The 13,499-nt window shown below is 36.6% G+C and overlaps 1 protein-coding gene across 1 annotated transcript; it reads left to right on the forward strand.

The window, feature by feature from the left end:
* Positions 1–4,274: 4,274 nt before the first annotated feature.
* On the forward strand, positions 4,275–13,407 carry LOC139982356 (aqualysin-1-like). Its single transcript, XM_071995100.1, has 10 exons — positions 4,275–4,432; positions 6,457–6,565; positions 7,945–8,085; positions 8,602–8,731; positions 9,024–9,142; positions 9,704–9,845; positions 10,328–10,512; positions 11,243–11,414; positions 12,195–12,323; positions 13,278–13,407. The coding sequence occupies exons 2-10, from the start codon at positions 6,458–6,460 to the stop codon at positions 13,280–13,282; spliced, it is 1,131 nt and encodes a 376-aa protein (XP_071851201.1). The 5' UTR covers positions 4,275–4,432; position 6,457; the 3' UTR covers positions 13,283–13,407.
* Positions 13,408–13,499: the final 92 nt, after the last annotated feature.

Genomic DNA, 13,499 nt, shown 5'->3' on the forward strand with positions numbered 1-13,499 from the left:
TCATATTTTTCCTAGGATGTGTAAATATTGTATAGTTATTTTAGTTTTCTGATTATTGTTTATATTATTTTCTTCACAGGCGGGCATACAATCCGGTGACTATATTCATAGCCACTGCCCTCTTGATTTGGATCTTGATCTCTGTCTGTAGTTGCATGTTTAAATACATGGCGCCAACGAAAAAAAATGGGTAAAATACAAAATATTGATTTTTTGGTGTATTTTGTCCACGACATCCTTACACATATAAATATAATAATCCCAAAGGATCACATGACGTTTCCAAACAAAACAAGTCCTTAGGGTGAAAGTTCGCTAGTCTCTGCATGTTATCGTCAATCAAATAATCAATCAATCAATCAATCAGAAGACATTTATATAGCGCCAAAATCAACAGAAATTGTTCAAAGGCGCTAAATGTACCATAGCGTGTACAACTTAGCCTTGGTCATTGGTAACTCGTCACACTTACACACCAAAGTGTGCGCGCTTCATTCAATCTCTCCTGGGGCACCACAGTGCACCACGGTGTCCCCCGGGTGACTTCCCATAGGGTGCAGCCACAAACTGGCGCACGCAACTATATTTACAAGTTATACCTCGCAAGTCCCCATTTATACACATGGTTGAAGAGAGGCAATGGAGATAAAGTGCCTTGCCCAAGGACACAACGCAATCATCTGGCCAGGGCTGGAACCTGTAATCCTTAGATCACCAGTCCACTGCCTTAACCACTTGACCACAACGCCCCCCCCCCCCCCCTCCCTCTCGTCATGCAGTCTGCGACGATTCCTGATTGACTAGTGGTAACTATATATATACCCACACTGTTAAACTCCTCACAGTACTGACCTGCATGGTGAACAATTACATACTCTCAATTTAACTGGGTTTCTGATCAGTCTTGGAGACAAACTTCAGTTTGAAACTCTTTCAAAGCATGACCAATTATGGAAAAGAAGTCATGCACCTTCAAGAGTCGTGTTCAATTCACAATCTATATGTACTTAGTTTATTTAGATCTTTATCGCATTTAGGTGACATAGCTTAATGTTAACCTTCAGACCTATATGTCGTAATATTTACCGTGGGACTATTCATTTACGTACAAATGAGTTTACTTAACTTTAGTATATCGTTATGGTCAGATGTATATAGATAGAACACATACTAATTGGCTGAAAGATATTTTATTTCTCTTTTTCTTCATTAAAAATTGTAAGTTGTAAATTTTACTTTGTTTGAAATACTATCCATTATAATATCTCCCTCCACTGATTAGTTATTGTAAATGAATCTGAAATTCACCAGAGTTATACAAACGAGAATTTACCTAATAACTTAAACAGTACTTCAATGGCTTTACTCTGTATAATTTGCTACTCATTTAGCTTTCAAAGCAGTTCCAGCAATTGTCAAAAAAAAAACCCACAAATATACACAGTTGGATAGCTTGTGCATGGTAAAATATGTTTTTAAGAAGAACATTATGTAGAAATGAATAATAGAAGAAAATACATGAAATGACTAAATAAACATATACCCTCCGAGGATGTATTACTTTGGGTTTATTTGTTTAATTATTATTATTATTATTATTTAAACATTTCTAAAGCGCACATATATGTGTAAAAACATAAGCTATGGCGCTGTACAAACTTAAAAGAGTAAAGGTAGAAAACTTAACGAAGATTAAGAAACCAAGTTAATCATAAGAAAGAGGTAAAAATCTTAAAAACAGAAAACCCTAAAAGACCAAACAAAACCAATAACGATGGAGAAAATGAAGTCAGTATATACCAATACCATGCCACAAAAACAGAAAATAGGATAAAACAATAGTAAAAGATAAATACAAAAAGAATGAGATAATAAGTAAAACTAGATTAATTATATACACGTGTGAAAATGAAAGTCTTAAGACTGGATTTAAATGAACTTACAGTAATGGAATTGCGAATAGAAAATGGGAGTGCATTCCACAATTTGGGGGCACAGACACAAAAAGATCGGTCACCAAGGGACTTGCAGCGAGTACGGGGGGTAGTTGTTTAACTTAACTTTATTTAACAATTGAATAACTCCATAACAACATATTAATAAAATCACGTAAATCTGTTCTAATCGACTGATGTAGTGCAATATGTTACAGATCAAGCTCAACAGGGTCTTCTTTCCCCGCCGATTCTGCCAAGCCCGTTCCCTTGGCTGTGGTTACAGATATGTTGAGATCACCAAGGATAAATAACATATTTGTTTTTGTGCAAGGACTTGTAAAGAGTAGTTTAGTCTTGATTTTAACTTCCCAAAACAAAAAGTGGTGTTGCTAAGATACTAGTGTGAACAGTTACTGTTAGTTTACAGTGATCTGTAGTAAATAAACGTAACACTCCATAATCAGAGATTATTTGATGGAGTGGGGGGGGGGGGTGTTGAGGTTGCGGTTGGGGGTCTTAACACCAGATTATTACTCTATTGTTTTATAGTGCTATACTGTTCATGGAAGTGGTCTAAACCAAAGTGTCTCTGTCATTGTGCTTTTTATCAAAAGGAACAGAACATACAAAAGGGGTCCAGTATGATCAAGACAAATTGTGAACTGGAAAAGGTGAATTCTGAGACATAATAAGGTTATTAAAAAAAAAATAAGAAAGGTTGTTCTTGTAACTACTTTTATTTGGGTATGAATACGAAAGGGTACGTTTACAATCCCGCCACCCTCCCACCCCCCTCCCTCCTCCCACCCCAACTCTTGTTGAGTTTAATTTAGGGACATATTCTGGTACCTTTTGTGTTGAGTTTCGAATTCCTCAAATAAAGACAAACAGATGTGTCATGAATTCCACCATCTGTCACGATTCCTGTTTGAACAAGGTCACCGTGTATGTTTTGGAAATTCTGGCTTGATAACGTAAAACCTTTTCGTAAGGTCATTAGTACTATAGCTGTAACTGAAAACTTCTTCATAAGGTCATCAGTACCAAGGTCAAGGGCATCAGTCAAGGTTTTCTCTAATAATAAATATATATATATATATATATAGATATATAGATATATATATATATATATATATATATATATATATATATATATATATATATATATATATATATATATATATATATATATATATATATTTATTATTGGGAAAACCTTGATCGCCGTCTTTGCCACCGCGGCAAGTGCAATGATTGCACCTCTCTACACCTGGGACCTTCGTCAGCAGGGGGACCGAAAATTCCAATATATTTTCTAAAACTTACTCCTTATTTGTCAATTATGAGTCATATCTTATTTCTCTGATTTTCTCTAATAATATTTTCTTTTGCAGTATCTATCTATACATATATATCTATCTATATATATATATATATATATATATATATATATACATATATATATATATATATGTAAATGAAACTATTAAATTTTAATATTTGAAAATATTTAAAAGAATATGTTCCAACCTATATGTAAAGTTGGATGTAGCATCAATACCCTTCAAAGTAATGTAGTACATTCGTTACATGTTTCCTTAGCAGATCTGTCATATAAAGATCCATTATTTTTTCGATTATATTTTGGGAATTTGCAGTCGTTTTGAGTTTTTTTAAAATAACAAAAAGGTTCCTTATAGCTCTGTACAAATAATACGTTAAACTTGAGCACTATTTTTTTGATTTTATGCAAGAAATGTGTACTTTTTTATGGAAAGTTGTTTATGATAAGCCAAACGAAACTGTTACAGAAAATAGGTGTGATAATTCAATTAGACAAAACGTACTTAGGTTTATTACACGTCATTTAGAAATGTTGACATATGGTGACACAGTACAATTGATAAGAGCTGGGATGAATTACAATCATGAATATTTAATAGTTCTAGCAAGGTCCTTTGTTTACTTAGCTTCTAGAGAACTGTGCCAGTTGTTTCATCATTCGAGTCACGCCAGCAGAGGAAGTCTGGCTGACACGTATATGCACTTATTATATTTCATTTATTTTATCTCTAGTATTTCGTGACAACTCAACAACTTATTATTATTTATCGGTTGCTGCAATGAGAACCTGCCATCTGACTTGGAATCCTGCCGGTAAATAAATGTTTGCCACTTGCTAATTATAGAACCCCTTTCTGGAATATATTATATTATAATAGATAAGGTAAACGATGGGACAAGAAAAATCTGGCATTACAAGCAACCACGTAATTAGGTCTCGTTTTCCTGTTTTGTTTGTTCTATCTTTATTTCTCTTGTCTCTGCTCTTCCTCCCGGACGATAAGGAGTTCACCTAGTATACACAACAGCTGTAAGCTTTCCCGTACGAGTATTCTTAATAAAAGTGACTAGCTTGGACAAGGATTTTCACATTCAGAAGTTGTTATACCGTCAACACTGTCCTTACTGAGACTTCCACAAGCTAAACCAAGGTAAGAAATGTCTTCTTTTCTTAAAACTACGTTTGTTTCAAAAATTGTTTTACTTGTCATAATATTATCTGTTTAATTTAACATTGGCTGATGCTGTCTTCTCATCACCATTCAAAATTGAAATTGTTTTCAAATCATAAACTATCATATGTATCAACCCTGTGCTACGGTTTGTTTTAAATACCAGTACTGTTACCTGAAATCTAGAATGCTTGTGATTTGAAATCTTCAGCAAGATTCACTCGATATCAATGCTCTGGCCTAGATCAATATTACACTTTTGAATGCAAGCATGAACGAAGTCAGCTAGTAAGGATTGTTGAACTAAATTAAGCAATATTAGGTCTCTTGTACTTTTTTTTTCTAAACGTTACGACTCTTTGGCATTTCAAGTGATACTGAGTCACTTGCAAATTAAAATAATTTTATTCCGAAATAATGGTATTTTAAATAAAAATAAAGTACTGTTTCATATTTCATAATGACAAGAATAATTTATCCTGTATTTCTTTTGTTTAAAGTTTTTAAGAGAAGTTACTATTTGTAAAAAAAAACAGTTTTGGCAATTAAGAATTCTTATATTTTGATAACACAACAGAGAAGAATATTCATTTTTTCTAAACAAAAGTCCGATTTGAAAACATTTGACTCTTTAGATAGGTTTTATTTGAAATGACGACTAGCCACTTCTTGATGCGTTGAATGAAATGGGAAAGGAATGGAAAATGTATAATGTACGGCTATAGCTAATATCAGGCAATTATTTTTGCCATTTTAATCAGCTGGATGTGTATACATATATGACATAAAGCCAACACCAGCTGGACGTGTATACATATGGCATATGGCCTACACCAGCTGGACGTGTATACATATGACATATTGCTTAAACCAGCTAGACATGTATATATATGACATATGGCCTACACCAGCTAGACATGTATATATATGACATGACCTACATCAGCTAGACGTGTGTACATATGGCATATGGCCTACACCACCTAGACGTGCTAACATATGGCATATGGTCTACACCACCTAGACCTGTTAACATACGGCATATGGCCTACACCAGCTAGACGTGTATACATATGGCATATGGCCTACACCACCTAGACGTGCTAACATATGGCATATGGCCTACACCACCTAGACGTGTGTACATATGGCATATGGCCTACACCACCTAGACCTGTTAACATATGGCATATGGCCTACACCAGCTAGACGTGTATACATATGGCATATGGTCTACACCAGCTAGACGTGTATACATATGGCATATGGTCTACACTAGCTAGACGTGTATACATATGGCATATGGCCTACACCAGCTAGACGTGTATACATATGGCATATGGCCTACAATTCATGCCGAGTGGGTAACCAAGTTTATAGCTTTAGCTCATTCTTGGACTTTTCATATCAATTTTGAATTCCGCTTCAGATGAGAAAACCGTTCAATTTTTATATTTTGATACCCCATATCATTTTAAATTGCCAATGCTCCAACCCAGAACCTGTGCTCCAACCTAAGACCCGTGCTCCAATTTAAGACTGTGTTCCAACCCAAGACATGTGCTCCTACCTAAGTTCTCCCAGATGCAATATTTAATTGCTTTTAATGCCATCGCTTTATCTACTCTGGGATTGCTGAAGCCATGTAATGGGATCCTCCACCAACCTAAACTTTCAAACGTGAAATGGTGTGTTCTGGGACATATTTAGGCTAAAATTAGGTTAATAATTATATTGGCCCACACACAAAGGTATTGCAACTTACTATGATTACATTTTTGGTGGGGTTTAACAGGAATGTGTACACCCCCACTCTCCCCAACACTCCAACCCGATCCGCCCATTCAATCGACTTCATCACTAGTACTATTATTTTATTTGCAACATAACGTAAACCTGCATTGACTTCAATCGTTGTGCTACACGGTTTTGTCAAAATATGACTCTTGTTGTAATTATAATACTAATGAAATCCATAATCATTGAATTGTCTCTCCTTCCAGCATGAAATTCTTGTTGATCGCCCTCTTTGCCACCGCGGCAAGTGCAATGATTGCACCTCTCCACACCGTCAAGGAAAAGATTGATGGTTCCTACATCGTTGTCTTCAACGTAAGTCATCAAAATGTCTTCCATGATCCAAGGAGGTTCTTCAAGGACATCCTGCCATAATGCAATATATCTTTTGTATGCATACTTTGTGTCTCACCATGCTAGTCTACCTTATATCACGAGCCTTTTGCACTATAGACAGACGAATATTTCAGTTTTACGATTACTTTCACAATCCCATTTTACTTTTTAGTTAGGTTCATTGATTACGTCTACTTCGATCACAGCAAAACAGTGGTAAAAGATTCGGTGAGGGGAACAGAGGAATACGCTACCCCTCAACCTATCGGTTTACATAAACTTGAAAACTACCTCTTCCTATTAATACTCAGTGCCCTTACATGTTCATGAAAGGTACCCTGCCCGTTTACCATTTTCGCAATGGTAAAAGTGATCTTTCTAGTATATGAAAGGAACTCCAGCTTCCCCCCCCCCCCTCTCTCTCTCTCTCTCTTATATTCCAATTCCTCCCTCATATTCCTATTCTTCCTATTATTCGTCCTTGTGTCAGTATGATTGAAACCTGAACGTTATTCTTAACCATCAGAGTTAAAGTGCAATACTAAAAAAACAAAAAAACAAAACAAAAGGGCATTGTTACTGGGACCACGTGATGCCACAATAGACAAGTATATTGTGCCTACTAAAGACATTATTGTAGTCTGGCTATCTGGCGACTCTTATAGCAATCTTGACGTATGTAACATAGACGTATCCGTGTCAATAGTCCACTAAATATTCTTTATATATCGGGATTTACTCATCCTCCAGAATGACTTTGGGCAGAATTGAATTATCGATATACCATATAGTCCAAGCCGAAAGACATATTTGAGTATAAATCATAGTATAATGTTTATATAACAACTCATCCCGTTGTTTTCAACATATTCAGGTTTGAAATGTGTTAGTTCTCTGGAATGTTCCTTTAATAACAAACTGATGATAACGTCGGTTCCACATTGCAGGCGTTAAAGCATGGAACTAAGGCCAAAGACTGATAAGAGTGTGTTTTAATGGTTATAACATACTAAAAATAGTTTGCATTAGGATATCACATTTGAAAATGCGCCCGTTAATACCACTGCCATAACAGTTTACCTGCCTCGGGCATTTGAATAGGCCCTCGAGGTAGATCGGGGGAAGTTTGAGCTGAGCAAGTGACTTTTCCATGCTCGTTCCCTTTGCTAGGCTTGGTGAATTGATTACGTAACACACAGGCTAATGTTCCAGACTAATAACCTTGAAAGGTGCAGCAGTGGCCAGTGGCGAAAAATGGACGGCAGTCTTACTAAAGGGCGGGTTTTCAAATGACTTGACTATAGCTGGGACGTCATTATAACTTCCCTTTATCCCTTATCCCTTATATCCCATATCAGGATGATGCTAAGACCCTGGCATCTGTGTCCACCATCAAGAACTCCCCATTCTTCAGTTCCCTTGGAGGTCGTGTCGACCGCGTCTACGGCAGTGCCCTTAATGGATTCGCTGCAACCCTTGCCCCAAAAGCTTTGGAATTGGTAAGTAATACACATTTTTATTGAGGCTGCTACCAAATGTCATAAGATGGCTATTAATTACTAGTAAATTTTGTGATACATTCAACCATTTGCCTACAAAAAAGTGAATAAATCAAAGTCTGCACAACTAGTGCGCACTGAATATGTTTTTTTTGGGGGGTACATTTTAGTCGTTTCTGCTGGAATATATTTTGCTGAACGAATATTTTACAGGTCACCAATACAAATGTAAGCAATATCCATATAATTTTGGATAAGATGTAAAACAATCTTTATCTACATCATATCAGGTTCAATGATGTTCTGTTGCGTGCCGACGATATCACAATATGATCTCAGGTTTTTGAGGGATTCACCTTCATGAAAAACGTCTGTGGTGTTCACTTGATACAAAATTTGATGATTACCTCATCTTCCAACTTCCAGAAGTGGTCATGCTTGACATTTGTATGTATCATTTTATATTCAAATGTGTGCCTGCAGTCATCCATGTTTTCGATTCTTTGTTACCAACAGGTACGTCGCTTCAACTTCGTCAAATATGTAGAAGAAGATCAGATTATGAGGATTGATGCTGTTGCATCTTGGGGTCTTGACAGAGTTGACCAACAAGACTTACCTCTTGATAACAGTTTCACTCCAAGAAGTAAGTCACCTTGCTTCTAAGTTCGGAAAACCATGCATGTACAATAATTACTTGATTTTTTACTCTGGCTTGCCCAACAGTGCAACACACCTGCGTGTCCATTGGTTGCAGCCATTAACTCGCAACTGCAATCCTTGGATAGCTAGTCCATAGTTTTACCATTTGACTACCACTCTTAATAGTTCATGAGCATGACTAACATATTGATTCCACTGGTCTATATGACATTGGACTAGTTCTCTGTTAATAAAGTTATCAAACCCGTCTTAAAATGTCTTTTCCTATCTGATAGACGACGGAGAAGGTGTTAATGTTTACGTCATCGATACCGGAATTAACCCCACCCACGTCGACTTTGGTGGCCGCGCTTACACCGAAGCATCTATGGATTTCGTCTCTATTAACAGAGGAGTATGCTAATTACATATTATGCATTGATCCCCGTGGAATTTTATTACAATAATTGGCACGCTATTTCAATAAATACACAAAATTGTGATTCCTATGCAGTTCACTATCAGAGGGATAGTAAACGCTATTCTTAAATCGCCAAGTGAGGAACGCCAAATGTTTGTCTGAGAAACTTCACTGCGGGTTACCCTCCAGTAAAGAGAAAGTTCGTATTTGGATTTGTTGTGCAACTTTCTGATTCTTTTCCTCCATGTGGCAAATTAGAGGAAGACTTTTTTTGTCAAAAAAAATGCCATCTCGTCAATAAGGGCGTACAATAACTACACATCGAACAACCTTTAAAATTGGAATACATTAGACCCCGCTTTTTTTTGTTGATCGTTAACTGTTCACATAAATACGTATCATCAAATTTGGACAAGATTTAAAAAATATGTAACAAATGTTCTCAAAACAAACACATAAGTCCAATTATCTGCTTTATCGCTTTTTTTTCTGTTTAATATAAGATTACGCTTTATTTCGTTATACACTTGAACATGTTTATATGATGTCTTACAGGGTGTCGATTGTAATGGACATGGTTCTCACTGTGCCGGAACTGTTGGCGGTACTACTTATGGTGTCGCCAACCAAGCCAATCTCTTTGGAGTCAGAGTACTTAGCTGTTTAGGATCTGGATCCAACACCGGTGTTATTGGTGGTAAGTCAATCTCGAGATAAGCACACATAATTGATTGCGGTTTTTATTGAGTAACAATATAATTAATTCGGTTTAACTATGCTGCTTTTTGAAGTTTAAAACATCATAAACAAATTTCATTTTCATGATTATTGAAGTAAAATATGGGTTACATGGACTGTTATTGAATAATAAAATGCTGGTAATTTGTATTCACTAACCAAGTAAAACTGATTTAGTGCTGCTAACGACTGGATTGCCATACATGAATCAGAATAACATTACAAAATGATCGAACCAACGCTTAAAGGTATAATGTGGACATCATAAGAATAACCAAAACATGTGTCATTTCTGTGTCTTTATATCACATGTCGGCTGGGTTTCCAAAAAATATCATATGACGCAGATATGACGCAGAGAAGCTTACCTTCCTACAACGCATTTGTAGCAAAAGGTCATAATCAGAGAATAAACGTTCATTCGTATACCCTCCTCTTAAGGTATGGATTGGGTTGCTGATAACCACGTCAAGCCAGCCGTAGCCTCCATGTCTCTAGGTGGTGGACCCAGTCAGAGCAGCGACGACGCCGTTACAAGAATGCACAACGCTGGTGTGACCGTTGTGGTCGCAGCAGGAAATGACAACGAGGATGCCTCTAACCACTCCCCTGCCCGTGCTCCTCTGGTTAGTGACAAGGATAAGTCTCTAAGAGTAACATTCCTTTCTAGATTTACTAATGAAGAATAGGTCCAATATAACTCAGCATTGTCTTTCTTACCTCTCTTCATTGATTCTGTTCTTCGTCATGAGCGCTGTACCACCAGTCAAATATGGTTGATATATCCCAGTTCATGCTATGAGGTGTCTTCTCCAAACATCATTCCATCCGACCAGTGTAAAGGAAATGTCGGATATACTGTGTTTTTTGTTAGAGAGTCACGTTTAACATATGAATACCTTTCCTTATTTTTCTGACAGTATTGTTACTGTTAAGTTTGAAACAGAATTGTTTCGACATGTACCCTTGAACATATGTGACGCCATTATAGAAAAGATTCTTTCCACTGTCGCTACTTCCACAACTGATACTCACACCGGTGACTTTATGCCGAAGACGTGGTGTATGTAACGAAATATAGGGAACTAGCTTTAGGCTGCAACTCATATGTGCCAAATTCAAGCGACAAGTGTCACTGCTTCAACACTGAATAAATACACTAGTAAAAGGGCCAGACAAAAGTAATGTGCAATTTGATGTGTATAATGAGAAGTAATATCTTGTTGCCTAGTGTAGAAAAGAAATTCTCCGGGCTCCAATATCAATACTGATTTTTATTTTTTTCCTTAAAAAGAGGATTCCGCATTTTACGTCACAAAAAAAAAAGCTTAACGAATTTTCGTTCTCTCCCGAAAGGCTATCACTGTTGCTTCCTCTGCTAGTGATGACACAAGATCCTCTTTCTCCAACTTTGGATCCCTTATTGATATTTTCGCTCCTGGTTCCTCAATCACTTCCTGCTGGTACGACAGTGACACTGCCGAAAAAACCATCTCTGGTACATCCATGGCCACTCCCCACGTCGCTGGTAAATTCTCATTGTTGTACTATTATTTAACACATGAATCTGATTTAAGCTTCTACAGTAAACTAAATTATCCATTCAGAACTAAGACAGGATGGTTGATATTAGATATTATCACTACTAAAGTGTGCATATTCTTCTTCTTTTTTTCTTTTCTTTTTTGAATGGGGTGGGGGTGGGGTAGGGGTGGGGGCGGGGCGAAAATGAAACTTTTTAATTGTCATCTCTAGAACTGACAGTTAAGTTGTTAAAGTGATAATCTAGTTTGGTCGGTATCATGTGATGGTACAAAAATAATTTTCCTTCGTGATGGATACAATTATTGAGCTTGCCCTTGACTGAAATTGCTTCCATTATGGAAAGTGGGTTGCAATTAATTATACAAATAACTCTTGGAAAGTTTAGAAACATTTAAAATAAGATAAGCTAAAAGTAAACCGTAAAAACTATGTTTCTGATTACGCGAGACTATTTGGCATTCAGCATAGTTGTGATCACTAGTGAAATGTATGATAATTTGTAGTGTAGCAATTACATAACACAAAACGGTTTCGTAAGCATGATTGTTTATCTAGTACATTCTTTTAAAAATCTGGCAGATGTAAATTACTAATACCGCTGTACAACTCTATATACCATTCATCCAAGCTCAGGATTATTAGACAGCAATGTACTTGCAGCGTCAAAATAAAAGTAGCCTACGCCTCAAGTATAGTTATTTAAAAACAGTGATAATTTATGTGCAATTAAGAGCATTAAACCGTCTGTTACCGTCTCTTACAGGTGGTGCTGCAATTTTGCTGGCCCAAGATTCCTCACGTACACCAGATGATGTTGTAAACACCATGACTAGCGAAGCTACCAGCGGTGCTCTCACAGATACCCAATCTGTAAACCTGCTCTTGTATGTTGGTACGTATCAAATCAGGTTAATACATTCTCAGCCAGTTAGGACAATTTCCTAAATGCTAATACCTCTCTAAACTGTACTCCGATATCATGCTCTCAAAGCACTGCATGGTATTGGTATTACAAACAGTTCCTAACCTTATATGATAGAAACACTATATTCATACTGGTCGTACTGAATAATACAAGTGCTCTGAAAGCGGGATATGACACTACAGTATAGAAAAAATTGTCCCAACTGGGTGACATTCAACAAAAACATTCTTCCGAAATTGACATATAGTGAACCAAAAGAGGATTAAGCTGATAAAATGTGTGGATGTTTTCGTTATCTCACATTCTGAATGTTGTGCTTCAGTCATGGCAACGGATCTGGCCCCTTACTGCTCCCTCATAGGCCTATGCTGATAACCTTAGTGACGACATATAAGGTTTTTGCAAGCGTGCCAACAAACCGGTCCTTACCCGCTCTCAGTAGTGTGCATGTGGTGTTATTCCATCCGCTGATAAGTTTGACTTTATTTAAATATGGCGAAGAAAGTAAATACTGATATAACTATGATGTGTTTCTGATGAATGATACTGCAGTGTGTCAGCTTAAAAGAAGCTTCTCTAGGTAGGATACACTGGTAAATGGATCTTATCGGTTGTAATTTGGCATACAATGACAATTCACAGTGTCAAGATTCTATACAAATTAAACCAACGCAACTGAATTATAGTTAACTTCCCATGGTGTTACATGTAGTTGGTTCTATTGCGTGCGATGTAAACTCGTATCTTATATCAGGAATTCAACACCGTTTAGACATTTTGATATGTGTTAGTTATGTTTTCGTTGTATGACGCATTTAATATTTGCATCTCAATCTGTTCTTAAATAATGTAATACCGTCTCAATCATAACATCTGTCTGCGTTCCGTTCCAAAGTTTAATATGAATTGTTTGTTTTGCAGGTTAAATGCCAAACACCACGCACATGGGAGAAGTAAACTTTGATTAAGTAAACGCATGGATTAGATTCACGATCACATCGGTTTGTAACTAATTTCTGAATTGAAATAAAGTATTTCCCAAATAATGTAACTAATTTTTGAATTGAAATAAAATATTTCCCAATTAATGCAATATCATGTTAGTGTTCTCTTTTCGATTCGTTTCGTGTTCGTCTCGTTTAT

Source organism: Apostichopus japonicus, chromosome 16 (genome assembly GCF_037975245.1).
Source record: "Apostichopus japonicus isolate 1M-3 chromosome 16, ASM3797524v1, whole genome shotgun sequence".
NCBI classification, from domain to species: Eukaryota; Metazoa; Echinodermata; class Holothuroidea; order Aspidochirotida; family Stichopodidae; genus Apostichopus; species Apostichopus japonicus.